At 47.2% G+C, this 25,724-nt stretch overlaps 1 protein-coding gene across 7 annotated transcripts; it reads left to right on the forward strand.

The window, feature by feature from the left end:
* The first annotated feature begins 868 nt into the window (after window positions 1-868).
* Window positions 869-9,141, forward strand: BRD2 (bromodomain containing 2). 7 transcript variants are annotated; one of them, XM_081519883.1, is made up of 13 exons: window positions 869-1,614; window positions 3,226-3,529; window positions 3,772-3,863; window positions 4,122-4,259; window positions 4,721-4,859; window positions 4,941-5,155; window positions 5,249-5,623; window positions 6,142-6,270; window positions 6,456-6,707; window positions 6,837-7,102; window positions 7,635-7,945; window positions 8,168-8,290; window positions 8,404-9,141. In XM_081519883.1, exons 4-13 carry the CDS (start codon window positions 4,149-4,151, stop codon window positions 8,538-8,540), a joined length of 2,058 nt encoding a protein of 685 aa, XP_081376009.1. In that variant the 5' UTR covers window positions 869-1,614; window positions 3,226-3,529; window positions 3,772-3,863; window positions 4,122-4,148; the 3' UTR covers window positions 8,541-9,141. The 7 variants fall into 7 exon arrangements, with proteins under 7 accessions (XP_081376009.1, XP_081376010.1, XP_081376004.1 ...); XM_081519884.1 differs by having other exon boundaries at window positions 7,635-7,939; XM_081519885.1 differs by lacking the exon at window positions 869-1,614 and adding an exon at window positions 1,742-1,826 and having other exon boundaries at window positions 7,635-7,939.
* Window positions 9,142-25,724: the final 16,583 nt, after the last annotated feature.

The following is a 25,724-nucleotide window of genomic DNA, read 5'->3' on the forward strand; positions in this document are numbered from 1 at the left end:
GGAGGGATTGAAGAGGTGCTTGGGGTGCAAGTATTTAGAACGTGGTCTCTATTTTGTTTCCTAGAAGAGAAGCCTTTGAGTTCACAGAGGGCAGATTCTGGGGAGCGTTTTTGATTTCGACTGCTTGGCCTGGGGAAGGAAGGGGAGGATTTGAGGGCTCTGGTAATTCTGCACTTTTGATGCGAAGCACAGGAACGTTAGGTTCCTTCCTCGCTGTGTTTGGGAGCCCTCAGCCGTTTGCCAGAGTGGCAGGCCGCGGCTTTTAAGATGGCGTCTTCTTCCTCATTTCAGGTTCTTCACTGCGGCGGCCGCCTCAATCCCGAGAACCACCACCGCCGGCGTCCTGTGGCCACACCCCGGCGGGCCAATCCTGGCTACGCCCACGCGGCCCCCTCCAGTCCTGCCGGCCTGGCCAATGGAGGAGCTACGAATGGCACGACCTGCCCAAGCTTGGCAGTCGCCAGTCGCACTGGGCTTGGACGGCTGGAAAGACTTTGTTGGAAAGGGAGGCAGGGAGAGGGTGCTGCACCCCTGCCAACCTCCCTCTTTCCCTGGAGTTGCCGAACCACAGCGCAGCCAATTGGCTCAGAGATGTGGCGGGTTGCCGCTTCCCTGGGGGTCTATGCGGCACTCTTCTGCCTGGTGACTGACGCTTTGGAAATGAGGTTTATGACGTCATCGCTTCTGCCGACCAATAGAAAACGCTCCCGCGGAGAGGTGTTCCTCCCCCTTCGACTCTGCTTCTTCACGCGCGTGAGCGAGCGAGCGCGCGCGGAGGGGGTGGGGGAAGTCGCGAGCACGGTGGCGCGCATGAGCGGCGAAGCTCCTCCCCCTTGCCTATATATAAAGGGCTGGCGCGGGGCTCGGAGGCGCCATTTCGCGCTGGAGTGGAGCAGCCTCTAGAACGAGCTGGAGGATTCTGCGTATCTACACAGAGCCTTCGAGTCGTCTGGGGCCGCCATTACAATCCACGTCCATCCGCTTGGAAATGGCCTTCGTCTCGGCCTATGACCGGCCCCGGCGGACAGTACAGACCCCATAGAAGCCCCCGAAGCTCCCCTTTTTCGGGCCCCGCCCAGTTCTCGGAGTCTGTCCACCCCCTCTACTCCGCCCTCAAGAGGATTTCAAAGATGGAGGCGGCGGCTCCCTAAACCACTTTTCGTGTTCATCCGCCTCCATCCGAGATCGAAACGGGACATCGTCCGCCCTGGACGGTCCCGGCAGGAAGAGGGGATTCTTGCAGACCAACGGCGGGCAATATTGGCGACGCTGTCTGGGATCGGGGGCCATCCTGGGGTTTGAAGAGCCCGTCCCCTTTCGCTCGCCCGCCTCAGCTGAGGCCGCCGCCATTTTCTTGCCGTCCGCCTCCTGCGGAGCGCGCCAAGCTGCTGGGAGTTTTCCGAGGAACAGCGGAGGAGATTGCTTTCGTGCCAGCCCGGCAGGGTGGGTTGTCGCCTGGAGGGCCGAGGGCAGCGGCCCCCGGCCTCCGCCCACTTCCCGGGTTATGCTGGACCGGGAGGTAAGGGGAACCGAGGCCACCCGGACTTTCCGCGGCTGAGGGCAGCGCCGGTTCCCCGTGGTCAAGATGCTGCAAAACGTGACTCCCCACAACAAGTACGTCCCTGCGAGCCGCGTGTGGGAAGGGGGCGTTAGGGGCCTGTGGCGCGCGGGTGTGAGGTGTCGGGTTCGGAGGGAGTGCGGAACCGACTCGGGCGCGTTGCCGTTTCGTGGCGCAACTGTTAGTTGTCGAGGCTCGCGGAGAGGGGTGGGCGGCGGTTTGGGGACCGCGGTAGCGGCCCCAGATCTTGCGTGTGGAGGGAGCACAGGTAGTCAGTTTACACGTTACTTTTCCCGCTGTGGTCAGATTTTAGCTGAGTCGGACAGAGCGAGGTGGCGTCGGAATATGTAATGCGGGAGGACTTTGATTGGGCCGCAGGTCCTGAGGGTAGTGGGTCTGGTGTTTAAGCGACCGTTTGTCAGGCTTTCTGGGGAGGGGGTTTGTGGCCACATCTTGTGCTTTACAGGGTTGCCATGGTGATAGAGCTTCGGGGACTGGAAACGGGGATTCCCTGAGTAGGGTACAAGAACCACTCTTACCCTGGGTTCCTAATGTCGGGGATAGGTCTTTAAATTCTTGATTTTCGGTGAGTGGTTTGTTTTTGTGTTGAGAGGTGTGTGTTTTGTTGCAGAAGATTGGATTTCTTCTCGCGTGTGTGTGAGAGGGTACCATTGAGAGTTTCCTTCAGGGTGGAAAGGTGGAGTTAAGCGCTCTTTAGTCTAGCTCTGGGGATGTAAACAATGAGATCTCCGTGTAAAGTCTTTAGTCTTAGGCCTTGGGTAACACCTGGTCTTGAGGAGCCCTAGAGAGAATGTAAACTTGATGCACTGTTGGCTTTTCATCTCTAGAGGTGATGCTACAGTGGAACCTGTTAATGGCATCGCAGTTTTTGGCAGAGGTTGTGTAGGGGGAGGTCTGTATCACTTTTATGAGGAAATTTGCTGACCTTGACTGTTCGGACACCTCTATTTTTGAGTCCCTTAGAGGGAGGAGACTGAATTTGCGAATAGTTAATTCCTGGAGGCTGGTAGCTTGAGGTATTCCAGGCTGTGAAGTCTGACAAATACTTCCTTGTCGGGTTCCTTTTTTTTTTTTTTTGAGTTGGTATGGTTTTCCGTTAGATTGCTGGTCCGTTGTTTGGAGTTAACTGCTGATCCCTTCTGTACAGGTGGATTCTTAGGTGTCTGTCTCATGAGCGATTTATGAAATTTTTTTGTTTTGTTTCTTTTCATCCATTCTCCTCAGGCTCAACCACCATGGCAACCACCGAGCCCCTAGTGAAGAGGAAGCCTGGGGCTTGAGTTTTCTTGGCTCCACCCATTTTGCTTAAGTTTTGCCCCCGTAAGGCTGTGATTCTTAAACGGCTGGGCCCTATGACAAGCTCCTTGGGCTTCTTTTTCACCTTAAAACAGGTGAAGAAGCCTATCAGATTTTAAGAATTCAGAAGATAGGGCTTCTGTGGGTGTAGAAAAGGTGATAAGAGGTACAAGAACAAAAGCTCCACGGATTGTTTGGATACTGGATTCGTTTTCATAATCTTTAGCACTGTTTTTACTCGATTCCAAGCCTAGATGTGCTGAGGGTACATAGTGCAAATCTGTGAATTGTGGAATTCTAATAAATTCCACCAGATTACCACATCTGATTTTTGTTTCCTATTTTCACAGGCTCCCTGGGGAGGGGAATGCAGGGTTACTGGGCCTGGGCCCAGAAGCAGCAGCGCCTGGGAAAAGGATTCGAAAGCCCTCTCTATTGTATGAGGGATTCGAGAGCCCCACAATGGCTTCAGTGCCGGCTTTGCAACTAACCCCTGCCAACCCGCCACCTCCTGAGGTGTCCAATCCCAAAAAGCCAGGACGGGTTACCAACCAGTTGCAATATCTGCACAAGGTGGTGATGAAGGCTCTATGGAAACATCAGTTTGCATGGCCCTTCCGGCAACCTGTGGATGCTGTCAAACTGGGTCTGCCGGTGAGTAGAGAGATTGGAGTGGGGAGGTATGGAAATGGAAATGAAAAAGAATGTGTGTGCCTGGAGGTGGGCTGCCTAGTATAGGTGCTGCGGCCCCTAGGGAGTTCCCATTTCTACCCGGTAGGGGAGATAGCCACCAGACTTCTAGATTTTTGGTCCTTTGTGATTGATCCAACCGCTTGCTATCTAGGATCTCTCATTGTGCCCTTCCTTAACTCTTGTGCCCTGGCTCCATTTTACAGATTCCCACCCCAGGTTGGGAGAGGACCACGGTGGCCAAAATTCTTAGCTTCTTCCTTTCCCTCATGCAGCCCATGGATAGCCAGCCCCAGAGGTAATGTCACAGGATGGGAGACTTCCAGAGTGGGTGGGAGATGGGTGGTTAGAGCAAAGCAATAGGGGTCTCCTTATGGGTGATCAGAGTCCTGTTCCATTTTTTATCCCTATCCCAGAGTTTTAATTGGGGCCGCAGTTGAGGAGACTATGTGCTCCTCTGACAGACTTGGCTGTGTGTGTGTGTGTTGGGGTTGGTAGCTTGCCTGAGAACAGGCATTTTTCTTTCTGTGGTCTAACCTACCACTTCTTTCTTTAGGATTATCACAAAATTATAAAGCAGCCTATGGATATGGGTACTATTAAGAGGAGACTTGAAAATAACTACTATTGGGCTGCCTCAGAGTGTATGCAGGATTTCAATACCATGTTCACCAACTGCTATATCTACAACAAGGTGAGTTTTTGTATTATTAGTCGGGAAGAGATAGTGCATTTCTTATTATTACTTTATCATTGTAAAATTTAAATCTTTTACTGAAGGTGTTATCAGTAGTTTGGTGTCTAGCAAATCTGTTTGCAAAGGTACCACTGAAAACAGTGATGTGGCTTCAGAGATCCAGGATTGAGAGATGTTTAAATACAACACTTTTGATGTTCTTGTAAATAGTGGCCTTATTTCTTAGGAATCTCCAGAGACCTGAGTAGAAGAGGAACTGATCAACTCTGAATCTCTCACTTCTTATCTTTCTTGCATTTTGAGGGGCAAAGTTGGAAGAGATTAAAGGGAAATTAGTGGCCCAATGATGGAGTTGTGTAAGGGAGTAGTGATGATGTCTGGGGCTAGGTATTTCCCAGAGAAAATGGTTTTCTCTCTCTCTCCCTAGCATTTGAACTTTTTGTTTGTGTTTCCTGTAGCCCACTGATGATATTGTCCTGATGGCACAAACGCTGGAAAAGATCTTTCTACAGAAAGTGGCATCAATGCCACAAGAAGAACAAGAACTTGTGGTTACTATCCCTAAGAACAGCCACAAGAAAGGGGCCAAATTGGCAGGTAGGAAGAGAAGGAGTTTTGCTAATACAGTCCAAAAGATGGGAATGATAATCAAACTAAACTCTTTTTCTCCCCCTGCAGCGCTCCAGGGTAGTATCACCAGTGCCCATCAGGTGCCTGCTGTCTCTTCTGTGTCTCATACTGCCTTGTATACTCCACCACCTGAGATACCTACCACTGTCCTCAACATTCCCCACCCATCGGTCATCTCTTCTCCCCTTCTCAAGTCCTTGCACTCTGCTGGACCCCCACTCCTTGCTGTCTCTGCAGCTCCCCCAGCACAGCCCCTTGCCAAGGTATACATCTGTGGATATCTTTGGGGTAATGAGGAGGGAAAGGTCTTAAATGGGGTGGATCCAGAGTAAAAGGTACCTGTCTTTTCTCCACAGAAAAAAGGGGTAAAGCGGAAAGCAGATACTACCACCCCTACACCTACGGCTATCCTGGCTCCTGGGTCCCCAGCTAGCCCTCCAGGGGGTCTGGAGCCTAAGGCAGCACGGCTCCCCCCTGTGCGTAGAGAAAGTGGCCGCCCTATCAAGCCTCCACGCAAAGACTTGCCTGACTCTCAGCAACAACACCAGAGCTCCAAGAAAGGAAAGCTGTCAGAACAGTTAAAACATTGCAATGGCATTTTGAAGGAGTTACTGTCTAAGAAGCATGCTGCCTATGCCTGGCCTTTCTATAAACCAGTGGACGCTTCTGCTCTTGGCCTGCATGACTACCATGACATCATTAAGCACCCCATGGACCTCAGCACTGTCAAGGTACCCACTGCATGGGGCAGATGGGATACTCAGGCAGTGATTGGAACCTAAGGATCAATAAAACACTCACTTTTTATGGGCACGCAGCTATCTTGGCGTTTTACTTTTAAACAAAATAGTGAGGCAGAAGGTCACCTACTCTAACAGAGTCCATATTTTCTGGAATTGGAAACAATGTGGTGGGTTTTAGGTTCAGAGCATCGCCGCTTAGGTCCTATTTATTGAAAGTGTTGGGTTAGCTTGGGGGGAGTAAAGGGGTAGCCCAATAGTTGGAGGCCGCACACACCCCACGTTTCACTTAGAAATAATGATTTTTTTTTCCTAGACATAGATATTTCTTCAGCCCACCCAAATTCCTTTGACTTCAAACTTGAGCCCCAGGGTATAGATCCTTCGGATGACACACATCCCACCCCCCACTGTGCTGTCTAGAGGGCTGTTCTTGGCAGTGTCTGGGCCTGGCAGGGAAAGGTGAGTCTCCCTGCCTGTGCAGCTTCTGATGCTGCCTCCTTCTGCAGCGGAAGATGGAGAATCGTGATTACCGGGACGCACAGGAGTTTGCTGCTGACGTGCGGCTTATGTTCTCCAACTGCTATAAGTACAATCCTCCAGACCATGATGTTGTGGCCATGGCGCGAAAGTTACAGGTGAGTGTCAAGGTCGGAGTTCGAAGAATAAATGGATCTGGGGGAAGGAATTTTGCCATCTGTGCTGCATAGCCTGAACATGAGGCTCTCCCAATCTGTGCAGTTGGACGTTGGAGCTGCCGCATGGCTAGGTGTGATCAGGGCATATCTTCTAGCCTGGTTTTGAGTCTGCTGTCTCTTTCTAGGATGTATTTGAGTTCCGTTACGCCAAAATGCCAGATGAACCGCTGGAACCAGGGCCTTTACCAGTCTCTACTGCCTTGCCTCCTGGCTTGGCCAAGTCATCTTCAGAGTCCTCCAGCGAGGAAAGTAGCAGTGAGAGTTCTTCTGAGGAAGAGGAGGAGGAAGAAGAGGATGATGAAGAGGAGGAGGAAGAGAGTGAGAGCTCTGACTCTGAGGAAGAAAGGGCTCATCGCTTGGCTGAACTACAGGAACAGGTATTTTGTCACTGTTGAGTTTACTGGATGAAGTTCATGCTGTTTTTGGCTGTTTTTTGTTTGTTTGTTTTTGTAGTTTTTATAGCTTTACCTGTGTATTTTTTCAATTTGTATTTCTTTTGTCTCAAGCTTAGAGCAGTACATGAACAATTGGCTGCCTTGTCCCAAGGCCCAATATCCAAGCCCAAGCGGAAGAGAGAGAAAAAAGAAAAAAAGAAGAAACGGAAGGCAGAGAAGCATCGAGGCCGAGCCGGGGTTGATGAGGATGACAAAGGGCCTCGGGCACCCCGCCCATCTCAGCCCAAGAAGTCCAAGAAAGCGGGTGGCGGTGGGAGTGGCAGCGCTGCTACACTAGGTCCTCCTGGCTTTGGACCTTCTGGAGGAGGTGGCACCAAGTGAGTTCTAACAGGGAAGGAAGCAGAGATTTCTCCCATTGCTTGCAAAGTTTTCTCTAAATCGGGGGCCAGTGATTTTTTTTTTTTCTTTTCAGTGATTTTTTTTTTTTCTTTTCTTTCTGTTAAGTGTTCAGATGATGAAATAGACTTTGAAGAATGTAGGATCTTGAAGCTGCTTAACTCTTGACAGTGTAATCTGCCTACTCCTTCTCTAAGCCAGAGTCTACTTTCTGTATATTCTTTTTTTGTGTGTAGTCGGGGATTGGTTAGTGCTTTAGGTACCAAAAAAAAAAATAGGCCTGTGCTGAAGTACTTGTATTTATTTCTCGAAGCCCAACCGAGGTCATTGCTGTGTAAAGAAGCTCTGCTCCCCTGATACGCAAGTGTTCTGTAGCCCATCTCTGACTCACTCACTCATTTGCCTTAATGGAAACAGTTCTTCAGGCATGAAATCCAGATCACTGGATTGAACAGTGAGAATGTGTTGCGGAGGTAATGTGTTCCCCCTAGCTGATAATTTTCTTTTGCTCAGACTCCCCAAAAAGGCCGCAAAGACAGCCCCACCTGCCCTGCCTGCTGGCTATGACTCAGAGGAGGAGGAAGAAAGCAGGCCCATGAGTTATGATGAGAAGAGGCAGTTGAGCCTGGACATCAACAAGCTGCCTGGGGAGAAACTGGGTCGCGTTGTGCACATAATCCAAGCCAGGGAGCCCTCCTTACGTGACTCAAACCCAGAAGAAATTGAAATTGACTTTGAAACACTCAAGCCGTCCACACTTAGAGAGCTTGAACGTTACGTCCTTTCCTGCCTGCGAAAGAAACCTCGGAAGCCGTATAGTGAGTGTGAAATGAGATCCCCTAGTTAACTCAGCAAATTCTTGTGCAGTTCTGAGGACAATTTAGAGAAGGATGGGAGGTGTGCTTGATGCACTTGGAATCATCAGTTCCTGGGATGATGGGTTGCATTAGTTGTTTCCTTAAGTTTAAGAAAGGCATTTGGCAGCAACGGGACAGGGAAAGCAGGGTGCTCCTGGCTATGTTAGTCCTGGTTTGCTTCTTTTCTAGCTATTAAAAAACCTGTGGGAAAGACAAAGGAGGAACTGGCTTTGGAGAAGAAGCGGGAACTAGAAAAGCGGTTACAAGATGTTAGTGGGCAGCTCAATTCTACCAAAAAGCCCCCCAAGAAAGGTGAGTGCCCCATAAGCCATTGTGAATTCATTACATCCTGCTCTCTTGGTTCTTGGTTCTTCAAAAGTGGAATGTAGACTTAGACGTCTTTAAACTTCACCTTTGTTTTTCAGCGAGTGAGAAAACCGAGACATCCTCAGCACAGCAGGTAGCAGTGTCCCGCCTCAGCGCTTCCAGCTCCAGCTCGGATTCCAGCTCCTCCTCTTCATCTTCCTCCTCTTCAGACACCAGTGATTCAGACTCAGGCTAAAGGGCCAGGCCAGATGGGGCAGGAGGCTCCGCAGGACCGGACCCCTGGACCGCCCTGCCTGCTCCCTCCCTGTGCTGTGACAACTTCTCATCTCACCCCCTCCCCTCTCTGTGAGAGAGCTGGCTCTGCAGGGGGGAGGGACACAGGGACAATTACTAAAGGAGGGATGTAAAAACGGACAAAATAGGACTGAGTTCCCAGCCCCCTGAAGAGTGCCCTCTTAGGCATAGAACCCCCATTCAAAATGGCTGGGGCAGGCAGGGGTATCAGGTGGGAATGGGCAGAGGCCCTAATACGGGCTTACCTGAGGCCACAGCTGCCCTGTTCACTTAGAAGGGCCCTGTTTTGAGGTTGTTTGTTCTAATTTATTTTAAGCTAGGTGAGGCTGAAGAGGGGTGGGGCCATGGTCCCTTAGCTTCCATGGGGAGGGAGGAAGGGGGAGCTCTTTTTTTACGTTGACTTTTTTTTTCTACTCAGTTTTCCCTTTTCCTTCTGCTCCATTTGGGGCCCCTGGGGGTTTCAGTCATCTCCCCAATTGGTCCCCTGGATTGTCTTTTCTTTGTCTGTTGATTCTAACTTGTAAATAAAGAAATATTATTCATGTTCTGAGTTCATTACCTTAATAACATTTGTTTTTGTATTTGCTTCAAAACAAATGGCGGAGAAGGCAATGGCACCCCACTCGAGTACTCTTGCCTGGGAAACCCCATGGACGGAGGAGCCTGGTAGGCTGCAGCCCATGGGGTCACAGAGTCAGACACGACTGAGCGACTGAGCGACTTCACTTTTCACTTTAATGCACTGGAGAAGGAAATGGCAACCCACTCCAGTATTCTTGCCTGGAGAATCCCAGGGACGAAGGAACCTGGTGGGCTGCCGTCTATGGGGTCGCACAGAGTCAGACACGACTGAAGCGACATAGCAGCAGCAGCAGCAAAACAAATGGAATACACTTGAGAATTTTGAGGAATGTATTGGTGCGAAGAAGGACCATCCTGTTATAAATTAGTAGGCTGTTGCTGTGATAAAAGTGCATCTGCCCTTGTGAATCCTCCAAAATAGGTTCATAGTCTGCTCTGATTTAGATGAAGCCAATACCTGGCTCATTTGGCCACGAGTTTCAAACTCGGGACTTTGAATAGGTTCAGAGATTTCACTGGTCCTGGATGTGTGGATTGTCACCTGAACACTTAAGTTACCAAGTAGATGTGAAACAGATGAGAGTAGCCAACAGAGTGTACTTTTTTGCACTGGGCATCTGCCTTAAGGGGTAGCTGTGCCTATTTTTTTAATTTGCTGGTTTGGCTTCAAACTGCATGTTTGCAGAGCTCTGCAAGGTTGCTTAATACAAATGCCAATTCACAGGATTCCAGCAGTCTACCAAGTGAAAATCACAAAAACTCCACTTGCTAAAGACAGAAGGGCTCTATATAGTTAAGAACGATGAAACATTTGGGCTCCAGAATTTGGGGCCTAACACCATACAAAAGCAAGAGCTTTCAGTATAACGGGCATGGTAAAAAAAAAAAAGCTTTAAATGAAGGCTGGCTTATTCTGTGTGTTGCCAGAAACATGTAGAAATGATGGTGATGATTTTGGGAACAGCAAAACGTTGGGTTCTAGCAGATTCTCAACTCGTGCATCTTTGTACTCCAGAGCTGCTGAAAGCTAGTAACTTGGAATTACATCTGAAAATTATTTTGGCCATACCCTGTGGTTTGTGTGACCTTAATTCCCTGGCCAGGGATTGAACCCATGCTGGCAGTGAAAGTACTGAGTTCTAACCACTGGACCCCCAGGGAAATTACCTAAATTCATAAATTGAGGCCTGGGCAACAGCTCAAAGAGATAGTAGCACACAGGCAGGGTTGAGATCACATGTTTGTTATAGTTTTGCTAGGGCCTTAGTTTTTTAAAGGGGAGGAGACCCTTGAGGGGGCTTTGAGCCAGCTTGTGAGGCTCAGTGAGTGAACTCCAACTGCACTTAAACTCTTGTTCTGAAAGTTCAGAAGTACTTAATTGGAGTGGGATAGAATTTAAATCTAGAAGGATAAATGATTTCAGTTAGATGTGTGTCTGTCTGCTTAGCACTATGTGACATTTAAAAGGGGATTGAAGGTTTGAGTTAGTTTGGCAAGGACACCAGTTAGAATCTTAAGGTCTGTGGCTGTATCCCCTTCAAGTATTTTTAAATTGTGGTTTGGGAATATAAAGATTGCAACTCTCAAAAGGTAAGTGACTACCGGTTGTTCAGTTGCTAAGTCACATCTGACTCTGACCCAATGGACTGCAGCACGCCAGGCTTCCCAGCCCTTCACCATCTCCCGGAGTTTGCTCCAACTCATGTCCATTGAGGACATGGCAACGATCCCATCCTCTGTTACCCACTTCTGCCCTCAATCTTTCCCAGCATCAGGGTCTTTTCCAGTGGGTCAGCTCTTTGCATCAGGTGGCCAAAGTATTGGAGCTTCAGCTTCAGCATCAGTCCTTTCAGTGAATATTCAGGATTGATTTCCTTGCAGTCCAGTGGACTCAAGTCTTCTCCAACACCAGTTCAAAAGCATCACTTCTTTGGCACTCAGCCTTCTTTATGGTCCAACTCTCATACCCGTACATGACTGTTGGAAAAACCATAGCTTTGACTACACAGATTTGGTGGCAAAGTGATGTCTGCTTTTTCATACGCTGTCTAGGTTGGTCATAGCTTTTCTTCCAAGGAGCAAGCGTCTTTTGTTAATTTCATGGCTGCAGTCACTGCGGTGATTTTGGAGCCCAAGAAAATCTGCCACTGTTTGTTTTTTTTCCTATTTGCCATGGCTTCCCTGGTGGCACAGATGGTAAAGAATCTGCCTGCAATGCAGGAGACCCAGGTTCAATCCCTAGAGAAGATCCCTAAGAAGATCCCCTAGAGAAGGAAATTGCAACCCACTCCAGAATTTGCCTGGAAAATCCGATGGGTATAGGAGCCTGGTGGCATACAGTCCATGGGATCACAAAAAGTCGAACACAGCTGAGTGACTAACATTTGCCTTGAAGTGATGGGACTGGATGCCATGCTCTTAGTTTTTTGAAGGTTGAGTTTTAAGCCAGCTTTTTCACTTCCCTCTTTCACCTTCATGAAGAAGCTCTGTAGCTCCTCTTCACTTTCTGAATGGTATCATCTGCATATCTGATATTTCTCCAGCAATCGTGATTCCAGCTTGTGCTTCATTCAGCCGGGCATTTCCCCTGATGTACTCTGCATAGAAGTTAAGTGAGCAGGGTGACAATATACAGCCTTGACATATTCCTTTCCCAATTTTGAACCAGTCACTTGTTCCATGTCTTGCTCTAACTTGCTTCTTGACCTACATACAGGTTTCTCTGGAGGCACGTAAGGTCATCTGGTATTCCCATCCCTTTAAGAATTTTCCAGTTTGTTGTGATCCACACAGTCAAAGGCTTTAGTGTAGTCAATGAAGCAGAGGCAGGTTTTTTTCTGGACTTCTCTTGCTTTTTCTATGATCCAACATATGTTGGCAATTTGATACCTGGTAAGAGAAAGCAGCCTGGCTTATCCCCTTGACTGCAAAACAGGCTGACACTGAGCAGTCGTGTCTCTGGATCTGGTTTACACCTCCCACCTTGCCACCTTAAGTAGGCAGTTTACCAGTGTTTGTGGATTTCCTGAGCATAAGTCTGTTGGCAGAGCCCTTGTCCTGGTCCCTGACCTTTGAGGTTGCCATATGGCCCTTAGACTTACTTTTTCCCTTAATCGAATTTACTGGTCCAAACCTTAGCTCTACCCCCCATCCCGTCTGCTTGAGGCATTGTAATGGTTTCAGGAGTCTGACCCCCATCTTGGTTGAAATGACTGCCTTCCAAAGTAACAAGCTACTTCCCTGGTGGCTCAGTTGGTCAAGTGTCTGCCTACAATGTGGGAGACCTGGGTTCAATCCCTGGGTTGGGAAGATCTCCTGGAGAAGGAAATGGCAACCCACTCCAGTATTCTTGCCTGGAGAATCGCATGGACGGAAGAGCCTGGTAGGCTACAGTCTATGGGGTCACAAAGAGTCGGACACGACTGAGCGACTTCACTTTCACTTTAAAGTAACAAGCACAGTCTCCAGCACAACCAGGAGGAAACACAACTACGGAGTCCTACTGTGGGCAGTATTTCCTCCCATGCTCCTAATTTCCAGCTCTTACCGTAAGCATCAGTTCCACTGCTTCTGCTTTTATTTTTCCCTATCTCATGCCATTTACTCATCTTTAATGCTTCCATTTATTCAATCAACACATTTTATTGAGTTCCTTTGGTTGTCTTTTTATTTTTTCAACGAACAGCATTACAGCAATACACCTAGACATTGCCTAACTATTAAGTCAGGAGGTGTGAGAGTGAAGATACAAGGCCCTCACCTTGTCTTTGAAGCTTTATCAGTGCAGTTAACTCTCATGGTGCAGTTATTGGACTGATCTGCTTCAAGATGAAGGCGTGACTTAATCTTCCAGGTGATTCCTTCTAATTGAATCCCAGTGTGTACACCTCAGTCCAAGCCCTGCCTGCCTTGCTCTTACATTCTCTCAGGACTATCCTGACTAAAAAGCCTCGCTTCCCTGAGGGGCTCCTAGGATAAGCACCAAAGCTGGTTGGAGTTACTCACGGAGACTTGCCAAGAATAAGGCCGGGGAGGACTCCCTGAGCAATGAGAAAGGGACTCAGCTGGGAAGGCTGAGCCCTAAAAAACTGATGCTCTCGAATTGTTCTGGAGAAGACTCTTGGGGCTTCCCTGGTGGCTTAGATGGCAGAGAATCTGCCTGCACTGCACGAGACCTGACTTCAATCCCTGGGTCAGGAAGATCCCCTGGAGAAGGCAATGGCAACCCACTGCAGTATTCTTACCTGGAGAACCCCATGGGCTACAGTCGATGGGGTCACAAAAAGTCGGAGATGACCGAAGTGACAGCGTAGAAGACTTTTGAGAGTCCCTTGGACTGCAAAGAGGTCAAACCAGTCAATCCTACAGGAAATCAATCCTGAATATTCATTGGAAAAACTGAAGTCTGAAGCTCCAATACTTTGACCACCTGATGCTGGGAAAGATTGAGGGCAGAAGGAGAAGGGGGCAACGGAGAATGAGATAGTGGGATGGCATCACCAACTCAATGGATAGGAGTTTGGGAAAACATCAGGAGATGGCGAAGGACAGGGCAGCCTGGCATGCTGCAGTCCATGGGGTGGCCCAGAGGGAGACACAACTAAGGGGCCGAACAACAACAACAGAGTCGGGAAGGGGACCGGAAAGGGTGGATGAAGCTGACCTGATGATGCAGTGGCCTCCGTCCCTGCTTCTTCCCCTTCCCTGGATCATCACCCTAGTTCCATCTCGGCAGAATCCCACTAGAAAGACAGAAGGTCTTTCTGTCCCCATACTTTACATGCTGGGAATAGGGACGGGGTGATACTAGACAACCAGTCCCACTTTTTAATAAAAATTGTAAGTTGTAGCAGCACCATAGGCAAAGATTTGTGAAGAATGTAGAAGAGAGGGTTCTGATCTGAGAGACTTCTGAGAACTGTTCAGACAGGTCTGGAAACTGTGGCAGGGAGGATGGGAGTGAGTGGTGCCAGCGGAAGCAACAGTGATGGGAGTTGCCGGGAGTCCAGAGGTTCACTGCAGCGCCCTGGGTTCAGCCCCTAGCAGGGGAACTGAAGTCCTGCAAGCCAAGCAGCCAGAAGAAAAGAAAGAAAAGAAACCGCGATAACTGCCTGAGAACAGGCAGTGCTGCGGCAGCAGGAAAGGGTGCGGGCTTCCAGATAAGGTCAGAAAGTCGGGCAGAACTGGATCAAAGGCTGCCGTAAAAATTTGAATGTTTATCCTGAAGGTTTTTGTAACGACTCTCATTTAGCACGCAATTACGGTGTAGCAAGCACTGTGCTAGAAGCAAACTGTAAGCTCATTTGGCCCTCATTCAAGTCCTTTGAGGTAAGCCTTACTTACCTCAACACAGCCTGTGAGTAGGAGGGGGCATTTGAAGCCAGCCCGACTGAGTGACTTATAATTTTCACTTTCACAACCTGGCTAGGAACCGCTACACTAGAATCCCAATGCCATAGGTCGGTGGGGAGCTAGGAGACGCACCTCCTCGGAAGAAATTGCAGTGAGGAGACTCACGTCGGGTTAGCGGGGCGTTGAGAAGGGAGGCAGGGAGAGTTTAGAAAGCCATGGCAGTGGTGGGCCCCCACCTAAGTACAGTGGTTTCAACGAGAAATGAGCATGAAGAGACGCAAGTGGGTGTGAAAACTCTGCAGGAGATAAAATGGGTGGGACTCTTCTCTGAAGGTTCTTATTTTATCTCCACATGCCAAAGGAAGAGTGTGTGTGTGTACCTGTATCCCTCAGAGCTCTCCAGCAGTGGAAGCCTGATGGCTCCTTGACTAAAGGAAGGCCGCCGGCTGACTGTCAGGTTTGAACACAAGTCCGAGAGGCTCACCTAAGGAGCAGGGATGCTGTGTCCGACTCTGCGACCCCGTGGACCGCAGCACGCCAGACTTACCCGTCCTTCCCTATCTCCCGGAGTTTGGTCAAACTCATGTCCATTGATGGAGAAGGCAATGGCAACCCACTCCAGTATTCTTGCCTGGAAAATCCCACGGACAGAAGAGCCTGGATGAGCAACTAACACATCTGGGAAGGATGCTTTCTGCTGCTGCTGCTAAGTCGCGTCAGTCGTGTCCGACTCTGTGCGACCCCATAGACTGCAGCCCACCAGGCTCCTCCGTCCCTGGGATTCTCCAGGCAAGAATACTGGAGTGGGTTGCCATTTCCTCCTCCAGTGCATGAAAGTGAAAAGAGAAAGTGAAGTCGCTCAGTCGTGTCCGACTCTTCGCGACCTCATGGGCTGCAGCCTACCAGGCTCCTCCGTCCATGGGGTTTCCCAGGCAAGAGTACTGGAGTGGGGTGCCATGGCTTAATCTCTGCGGAGGGTCTTTGGCGCCACCTGGTGACCATGTTGCCCATGACGTCCTCCTGAACCTCCATGCTAAATATTTTTGTGTCCACCCTTCCAGCTTAAGGTCTTTCTTTCCTGCTCACCTCCTCTAACTCAGCTCTTGAAACATGAGTCTTCACTTTTCTGACCCAGAGACCCTTGTTTCCCTTTACAAGCTCTGAGCCTCCCTGGTTCTTTGACACCCCAGCTTCTTAGCACTCATCCTGTGCAGTCAGCCCTTCTTGGTCGTTTTCTCCCAAGTCCTCACTTCAGCTTCCATGACATGTTGCTGTCCATCATGTTACCTCCCTTTCCCTCTGCTCCTTATTGGCACAGTATTTCTAAGCAATTTCCTCCATTCCTCTGGAGGCAACTCCCACTCATAAAGTCTATCTCTGTCTAGACCTTGTTCCAGAGTTCCAAGTCTGCTTTTCAACAACCTCATAGCAATAGCCCATAGACTCCTGGCACTCTACACACATCCAGAAAAGATCCTGCCTTTTCCCCAAATGTATCTCTGTGAGTTACCCATTTATGTAACAAGCACTTTGTACAGAAGCCCCTGGTTAATGTGCCAGACACTTAAAATCCCTTTAAAATGAAGTCCTGGGGGGAGGCGGGAAGGGATAGATTGAGAGTTTGGGATTGACATGTACACACATGTTATATTTAAAATAGATAACCGCCCTTCCCTGGTGGTCCAGTGGTTAAGAATCTGTTTTGCAATGCGGGGGACACCGCCCCTGGTCTAGGCCTGTGCCCCACAGCCACTGAGCCTGTGCTCCCCAACAGGAGAGGCTGCTGCACTGAGGAGCCTATACACCTTCACTGGAGGAGCCCCCAGTCGCAGCAACGAAGACCCAGCACAGACAAAAACAAAGAAAATAGAGAGCCAGAGATAACCAACAAGGACCTACCACAGAGCACAGGGAACTGCTCAGTATTCTGTAATAACCTAAGTAGGAAAAGAATTTGAAAAAGACTAGATACATGTATAAGTGGATCCCTTTGCTGTACACCCGAAAGTAACACAACACTGTACATGAACCACTGAACCACTATACTTCAATTAAAAAAAATAAATTTAAAAATTTAAAAATAAAATGAAGTCCTCAACTTTACTCAATGTAATGACCTATATGGGAAAACAGTCTAGAAAAGAGTAGATGCATGTATATTGTGTAACTGATTCACTCTGCTGTACAGCAGAAGCTAACACAACATTGAACATCAACTATAAAAACATTCAGTCTTTAAAAAATTCACAGATAAAATGAGGTCCTCAAATAATCCCAGAAACTGATACGCATTAACCTTTTACAAATGAGGAAACTGAGGCTCAGAGCCATTCAGTAGCAATCCCGCAGCAGGTCAATAGCCGAGTGTCACTAAAGCACCGCACCCCCGGGACGCTCCAGCCAGACCGAGCCTGCCTGCCGCTCCCCACTCTCTGCTCAGCCAGCGAGGCCTCCTGAGCTTCCCTCTGTCACATCTCTCCTTTCAGTGCCCCCTCCAGCTGGACTGTCACAACTCTCTCTTTCCTAGGTTTTTTTTTAGGCCCCATGGTTTGCAGGATCTCAGTTCCCAGACCAAGGATGGAATTCCAGCCCTGGGCAGTGAGCGCGCCGGGTTCTAACCGCTGGACCCCCAGGAAAGTCCCTTCTTTCTAGTCTTCCAGTCTCAGTCCTATTGCCACTGAGTCCACCCTGCGTGGGCCCCCCCCGCCCCCTCCCCCCCGCACCGTTGCTGCCAGGGAGATCACTGAGAAAAGAAATCCAGTCATGTTGCTTATTACCTCTAAGGTTTAAACTCCTTTGCAAGGCCTCTCTCCAGCCCTTGTTACATCCAGAAACATCCCTCATCCACCCTTCTCTGAAGCCTGTGCTCAACTCAGCCAAAGAGAGACCTTCCCAGATTCTCCCCAGCTTTTTACTGCCACTGGACCTTGGTACATGCTGTTCTCTCTGCCCAGAATATGGTTTTTCCACCGTCAGCAAGTCCTACATAATCTCCAAAAACAGCTTGTCACCTCCACTATAAAGGTAACGCTGTCTGTCCATCCCCCGTGACGCATCCACACACACCTTCCAAGGGACCTCACTGAGCCTGCAGCCATGTCCCAGGCCCCTCCTTCACCCACTTCCCGGACCCCAGCAGCAGCATCGAGCTTTGTGGCTCACACAGTATCCACGTGGCTGTTTTCACTAGCCTTTGAGGACTCTCCCAGTGAACAGATTGACCACTTCCTTTTTCAGTTTACACCTAGCTTCCTTCCTCCTTAATTTTGCCTCCTTAGACATGTTTCCCACAGCTCCTTTGGAAGTAGGAACTGTCTTATTTTTTTAGACCTTTAACCTGCCCAGTGCCTGGGGAAAGACTTTAAGCATAAATAAACCATAGGGAACTTCCCTTGTGGTACAGTAGCTAAGACTCCGAGCTGCCAATGCAGGGTGCCCAGGTTCGACCCCAGGTCGGGGAGCTGGATCCCACATTCAGCAACTAAGAGTTTGCACTTGGCAACTAAAGATCCCGCATGCTGCAATTAAGACCCGGCTCAGTCAAATATATAAATATTATTAAAGTGATAATGATGATGAGACCACCTTGGTATCTGCATCCACTCCTGTGCCCCAGCATAGATCCCCAAACCGGTGTCACTGGCCCTGCCTTAGGGCTGGCAGGTGGGGAGCTGACGTCGGGACGGGCTCATCATTAAGGTGGGGTAAAGGTAGGGTAGACAACCCTCCCGGGTTTGCCTAGGGTTGAGGAGTTTTGCTGGACATGGGACTTTAAGCAATAAAACTGAGAAAGTCCTCTGGGAAAATTGGGGTGGGTGATCATGTCACGAACGGGAGACGTTATCATCCCTCGGAAGTGAAGGAGACAGAACTGATAGGCCCCAAGCTGTATCACTGGCCAGCTCTGTGCTCGTCCCTTTACATACTCCGTCTCATGATGTGCCTAGTCTTCGACTCCTGATCGTTGGAGTCTAGTATACCCATTCCACAGAAGAGAAAACAGGTTCAGAGAGGCCCATTAACGTGGCCTAAACCACTGGTTCCATAGACCATGTCTTTCTGCTGGACATGTTGTCTCCGGGGTCCTTCAACCACCTCCCTCCGTGGTGCCCTGCCCCCTCCCCTCCAGAACAGTAGCCTCCCCTGACGGGGTACCGGGCCGGTCACCTCCAGGGGGACCTCACCTCCCGCTAAGACGGCCAAGATAAGATTAGCTTCTTGTCAAAGAGGAGCCCACCGTCCTTACCAAACTCCAATTATTTGTGTGTCCTTGTATAGCAAGTGAATGTTGATACACAATAAAATATTTCTCATATGCATTTGCTATGAGAAACGCTATTCTTGTCAAGTAAGCTAATGTTTGATTAGAAGTTAGAGGAGAAAAGAGATTTATGTCTCCAGTAATAAGAATTTTTGCTGGTGTTCATCTGAAAAACCAGTGTTACTAAAATGCTGTCTATCAGCCGTACTCACAGAATCATTGCTCCTATAATTTCTGAGACTATGAGAACATAACACTGGCTAGCCACCAATACTTTCTTCTCTTCTGCCCCTGCAATGGGCTTCCCCAGAAAGGCAGACTGTAGAGACACTGAGTTCCTCCCAAAATGATTATTTCCTGTCTTCCTGACTAGACTTTGCGTTTCATTTATAGTTGCTACAGAAAAAAGGGAGACAGTTTCGTAATTTCTCTCATCTTTTTCTTCTCGTTCTTAAAACCAACCAAACAAACCAACAAAACAATGGTTTTCTAAGTCTGCTTGCATGTTCCTAACTCTAGGTAACCCCAGGGAAATGAAAGCTGAAAAGTCACTAACAGGATGGTAGTTGTAAGTGGTCAGAAAGCCCTGCGTCTCTATCCGAGGGAAGCTTCCTGCTCTGTGATGGGAAGTGGGGGTGGCCCTTCTCTTGGGTCCATGGCCGCCACGACATGTCGGTCTACGTTCTTGATTTGAGAGAGAGCAAGTGCCGTCCAACACCCCCCACCCCGACACACTCACACTCACACACACACACACACACACACACACACACACACACACGTCTCTCGGCTCCTATACTGGATTCCTTGCTGCACCTTCTGTCTTCCATAAGGAGTGCCCCTAACTTGGCCCCTAGTTCCCTGAGGTCTGATCAGCGGCTTGGTGCTGATACTGGCCATGAACCTTTGCTTATATGTCCACTTAAAATTCTGCATCCCATTCCGGATCTGACCCCAACCACAATGACCCGACCCCCAGACAAGCTGTTCTCGACCCCTCAGCTGATTCCAGGATTAGGCTCTTCCATCACTCAAATAGACCCCAGGGTCTCGCAAATAGACCCTGCCAAGCCCCACTGTGATTTAAGCCATGATTTGGCCAGGAAGAAAAATTGAATGAAATAAAGAATGATGAGCAACCGAGGCAGCAGCTTGGGGTTGAGAAGCAGGTTCAGAGAGCAGCTCTGTGAGTGGGAACAGTGGTTCAGCCCTACTTCAGAGCAACGTGGAACACCAAACAGAAAGGGCCTCATTTCTGCTGAGTCTGGGCAAGCTGAAAGAGAGGGAGAACACCAGGGAACAGGAGCTGACCCTTAACTGAGACATTGCTGTCAACCTGATCGTAGTGATCTCTTTAGTCCACAGAACATCCCTATTACATATGTTTTAGAGGAAATACTGACTTGATGTGTGTAAGATCATGGAATTGGTGGGACAGGGCAATGCTGATTTCAAAGTTTATATTCTTTCTTCTATGCCCATTGTTTCTGGTTATATTATAGATACAAGCAAAAAAAAGGAATTCAGAAGTGAAACTTCAAAAAAGAAAATTCAGATATTGTTAACTCCACCAACCAGAACGGAAGAACAAGGCTGGAGATACACATACACATCTGTGTGTCTGTCTGTCTATCATCTACTGATGTATCAACATTTTTTAAATGTAGCTCCTGCCCAAGATTCCACCACGCGGGAGAAAATTAATTTTTTTTCACCAAGCCCAGCTATCCTGAGCTTAGCGGAAGAAACACTAGGAACTGTGAAGGCATGAAAGAAGTGAGACGACTTGGCTCCAATAACGCAGGTGAGGGAAGCCCCAGTGATGACTTTTGCTGCGTGAAGAGGAACCGGGCTGAGTGCAAATGACTCACTTTGAGTGGTGCTCACTCAGTGATGTCACTGACTAACATCTGAGTGATGACTATTCATCCCCACCATCCCTCCTAACCATTCCTTCAGGCTTGACTTAGAGACTGGGAGCTTCGTGCAGGAAAAAGGCTCCCAGGGAAAAGGCGATAGATGTGGAGGCAGTGAAGTTGTGGCCAGATGGACAGGGCCCATGAGAGGAGAGTGGGAAGGGGTATAGCTCACCTTCTTTTGACCATGAAAGAAGCAAAGAAAAGGGATGACAAGAATGTAGACCAGAAAAAACAAAAACAAACCTCCCAACCCCCGCCACCAAATTTAAAAAACAAAAAAATTATAGGCCAAGAATAAAAATTACATGAACTTTGTAAGATTATGGAAATTTTGCATATTTTTTCTTCCTATTTTTATTAATCCTCTCTCTTTTCTGATTGGAATTGAAAATAAAAATCTCAAACATGGATAAAACTACAAAATTGCAAACCATCTTGATGTTTTCACAGTTGAACTTATTCTTGGTGTTCCTGAGATGCCTATAGGCAGTGTGATAGTAACTTTTGACTGCGGAGCATTTTTCCAAAGGAAAAAATGAGGAAGCAATTGTAGAGCTCCCGTGACAAAATGAGAGTGTGCTTTGAACCTGAAGGTGAAAAAATTGCCAGAAGAAATGGTGAAATTTTATGTATGTATTTAATAACCAGGTAATGGAACTCCAACAAGGCATTACATCTTCCTTCTTTATTTTAATTTTAAAGAAAAAACAATAGATTAAAATTATTTATATTTAAATTACAAAATATCGATTATTATTGTTTAGTCGCTAAGTCGTGTCCAACTCTTTGCGAGAGGAGTAATTATTCAGTAAGTGGCAATATAGTGACTCATGCATTGAGGAATCCAACGATCTCTCATTTAATTTCCTTCTATTTTCAAGGACATCATGCAAACACACACACACTCACAAACACACACACACTTTATGATGCAAATCCCAAATAAGAAAATCCAGAAAAAGCGTAAAGAATACCTGACTACCTGTACGTTGGTTTAACAACTATTAAGATTTTCCCGTATTTATTGCAACTGTGTGTGTGTATGTATCTACATCCACTTCAAAAAAAGACATCATGGCATTTTACCTTTAAATACTTAAAGCTGTCTTGCTACATAACCACAGTAATCATGCTGAACAACGTTGAAAATAATTTCCTATATCATTGATTATCCAGTCTATTTTCTCATTTATCTCGAAAGTGTCTTTATATCTGTTTTCCCCCAAAAATGTTGCCAAAAATCACCCACTGAATTTGACTGTAATGTCTCTGCAGTCTCTCTTAACCCTCCCCCCTCCTTTTTCATATTATTTTTCAAGAGGTCAGGCCAATTGCCTTATAGAATATCTCATATTCTGAGTTTGGATGGTTGTTTTCTTCCTGGCTTCATTTGACTTATTCCTGTATCCATTGTATTTTCTGTAAACTAGAACTTTGTGCAAAAGTCTTTATTAGATTCTGATTAAAGATTTTTCACAATAATTCTTCATAAGTGATACTGTGTAATGTTCCTCTCATCAAGAAGCATGTCATGACTGTGCTGTTGTCTCATTATTGGTGAAGTCAAGTTAGATTGGCGAGCTGAGGCAGTGGCTGTCAGATCTCTCTCCTTTATGAAAATATTTTCTCCCTTCCGTCAACAGCAAGCAAGCCACAGGCACAACACTTTGGCGTGACAGGACTCTCCCTTTTCCAGTCATCTCTTTCCTAACATTTAGACACCTTCCCTGAATCAATTCTCACATTAGAGTTACACAATGCTTATTTAATCATCCTATTATTTCCTAGCTGGCTGTCATCTGAAAGAAAGACATTTTCTCATCCAGTGAACTATATAGTTCTTTCTGAAAAAATCAGGAAAATCAGCTAGTTTCCTTTAAGTATCAATTTTCTTTGTTAGGAATAAAATGTCACCCCCAGTGGTCATAGAAAATTTCTGTTGTTGTTGTTTGTTGCTTGCTTTATCTTTATTTTGATTATTATTAGGGACTTGTACATTTTTATCCAGTCAGTTGGTTATAGAAAAAAATTTTTTAAATCCTCAAATTGTCCCAAATTTTGCCAGTTGGAGCTCCTTCAAGCTGGCTGCTCTTTCCTTTCATTTTTTATAAATATATTTTTATTTTTTAAACATGTTTATTTTTATTTTGGTTGCACTGGGTTTTCATGTGGCATGCAGCTGAGTTGCCCTGTGGCATATGGGATCTTAGTTCCCCAACCAGGGATCGAACCCTATGTTGGAAAGCAGATTCTATACCACTGGCCCACCAGAGAAGTCCCTACTCTTTTCTTTGGCTGTGATTCCAGTTGTCTCTGAGTCCTTTCTTGCTTTCTGAAACAAGCTTGCTTTGCATATTCCCTAATCCAGAAATAAGTCACTTCTCTAAGAAGCTCCAGTACCTTTTATTGGGTGGCAGTATTACGAAGTCATGATCTGCGTTCTAGGAATGACCATCACTCCTGAAGGACCATCGCCTCCAGGTTCTATCATTTGCTAGAGCCAGCAAATATATATACTTGTAAATCATTAGTTTAAATTGGCCATTTCCAGTTCAAATTTAATATTAGTGTTTTAATTTAGCTACTTTTTTCTTTCCTTTTATACACTAAAAATCATGCTTCCCAAATACATTACATCAGTCATTCCTGCATTGCTTTATCCTATAATATATATAAACATAGTTTCAAAATAACAATACAATATTACTACTAATGATAAAACTACTGAATGACCTTCCATGTTTTTAGTAGTTCTTTTTGTCCTTAGAATATAGTCCACTAGGAATACACAGTATTGTTTTCTAATAGGAGTTAAAATAATTCTTGTCTCTCTGTTCAGTCATTTATGTTTGCTTTAAATTTTAGGGGTTTTTGTTTCATGTTTATAAAAATTATAAAGTACTTATATATTTCCAAAGTCAGTATCCAGTTTTATCCTTGTTGCCTCAAATGCATTCCCTCTTTTCTTCCCTCCCCTCCCCATTTTTAACAATTTCTGATTTATCCTTTCAGTGTGGTTTTTTGCAAACATCTCCCCTCTTTCCTTAACCCAAGGGTAGCACATACTGTATGGCTTCTTTTGTATTGATATCTTGCAATTTTTCCACTACATCCTAGGGATCCCTCCATATCAGCTCAAAGAGATCTTCCTCATTCTTTTTAATAGCTTTATGCTTCTCCACTGCATGGATGTACTCTTTCATCTGGTACATTCTTACTGGACATGTTTCCGGTGTTTTGCTATTAGCAAACATGCCATGTCCTTTTTGAAAGGCAGAGTACTATAAACTAACAACTACATATCTATCTATGTTTGGCATTTCCTTACCCATATTAAAATATGCTTTAGAAGAAAAAGATTACTTACATTGGTTTACATTATTAACATCTTCAGAACATTTGAGTTTCATGGAACAATTTAGGAAACACCATGGTAGGTGTGCAGACTCATAGCTTTGACTGATACAAGTGTTTAGACTAGTGCTTGGCACTCTGCAAGTGCTCAATACGTGCAAATCCTCCCTGCTGGCTCAGACGGTAAAGAGTCTGCCTGCAATGTGGGAGACATGGGCTTGATCCCTGGGTTGGGAAGATCCTCTGGAAGAGAAAATGGGTGCCTACTCCAGTACTCTTGCCTGGAGAATCCCCATGGACAGAGGAGCCTGGCGGGCTACAGTCCGTGGGATAGCAAAGTTGGACTTGACGGCGACTAACAATACATCAAAGCTAATAGTAATCAGAAAAGCAAAAGTATTGGTAACAGCAGAAAGTTTTTAAATGTTTTCTTTGTTTGGGCATGTCATCAAGGAGTCTGGCAGCTGAGGGGGCTACATCTTACTCTTTGGTCTGCCCTTTGATCAACACTTGTTGAGTAACTGCTGCATTGGGGCAATATGGTAAGAGCTTGTACCTGGAGCCAGAGGGAAGGAATGAAGGGCAACAGGGAGTCAAACCAGGTCTGAGAGTGGCACTGAGGATCCAGGGGCGAGGCAGCAGAAAGTTCCCAGGGGGCGGAAATGCCAGGGGGTCATCTCTTGGGAAGAGGAAGTTGACTCAAATTTGGAGCCTCCACTGGAGGTGGAATCAAACCACAAGACACAGCCAAATCACAGAGTTGGTGGCAACGGCCAGAGACGAGGGGAGGGGAGGGGAGGAGGGAGGAAGTGGCAGCCCCCCTGCCGGCCTGGCCGCTTGGAAGAGGAAAGGAAGCCTGAGAAGACGGGTTGCGTTCGGGGAGAAACGTCTGTCCAGAGACAAACAAGCCACGTGATGGAGAAGGGCGGAAATGGGTGGCTTATTTAGCAAAGCTCATGGGGGAAGCCTCTGAATTTTCACCACGGGACTTGTGAATGGATGGCAAGTTGGAAGCATTGATGTTAAGGTCACAGGCAGGAGGATTCTAAGGCAAGAGAGTGTGTGTGGCTGTAACGTCGTGAAAAAGGACTATTGCAAGGAGGTGAGGTTGAAGAGCCTTAGCCAGGAAGGAATTGAGAGTCTAAGTGAGAAAGTAAATCAACTGTACTTGAATTTTTTTGTGTCATTTTTGATCAGAAGTGTGGAGAAGGCAATGGCACCCCACTCCAGTACTCTTGCCTGGAAAATCCCATGGACGGAGGAGCCTGGTGGGCTGCAGTCCACGTGGTCGCGAAGAGTCGGACACGACTGAGCGACTTCACTTTCACTTTTCACTTTCATGCATTGGAGAAGGAAATGGCAACCCACTCCAGTGTTCTTGCCTGGAGAATCCCAGGGACGGCAGAGCCTGGTGGGCTGCCGTCTGTGGGGTCGCACAGAGTCAGACACGACTGAAGCGACGCAGCAGCAGCAGCAGCAGCAGTGCTTTTCTTCACTATGCCTATATTACCCAGAAGTCACTAGAAGCAATTTGGAAGGCATATGGAGCAGGACAGAGAGGAGGTTTACTGTTCTCAATATATGAAAGCGATGGTATTTTTATTATGTGTGGAGGGGAACCCTGCAAAGGGGTAGAGTTTGAAAATACAGAAAAGAA

Source organism: Giraffa tippelskirchi, chromosome 8 (assembly GCF_054371585.1).
Source record: "Giraffa tippelskirchi isolate mGirTip1 chromosome 8, T2T-mGirTip1v1.2.pri, whole genome shotgun sequence".
NCBI lineage: Eukaryota > Metazoa > Chordata > Mammalia > Artiodactyla > Giraffidae > Giraffa > Giraffa tippelskirchi.

Bases quoted from the DNA above. Each gene is read 5' to 3' on its own strand.
- BRD2 (XM_081519878.1), top strand. From the start codon at position 1,586: ATGCTGCAAAACGTGACTCCCCACAACAA. The intron at 1,615-3,225 runs GTACGTCCCTGC...CTATTTTCACAG, and splicing joins AACGTGACTCCCCACAACAA to GCTCCCTGGGGAGGGGAATG. The intron at 8,291-8,403 runs GTGAGTGCCCCA...TTTGTTTTTCAG, and splicing joins CAAAAAGCCCCCCAAGAAAG to CGAGTGAGAAAACCGAGACA.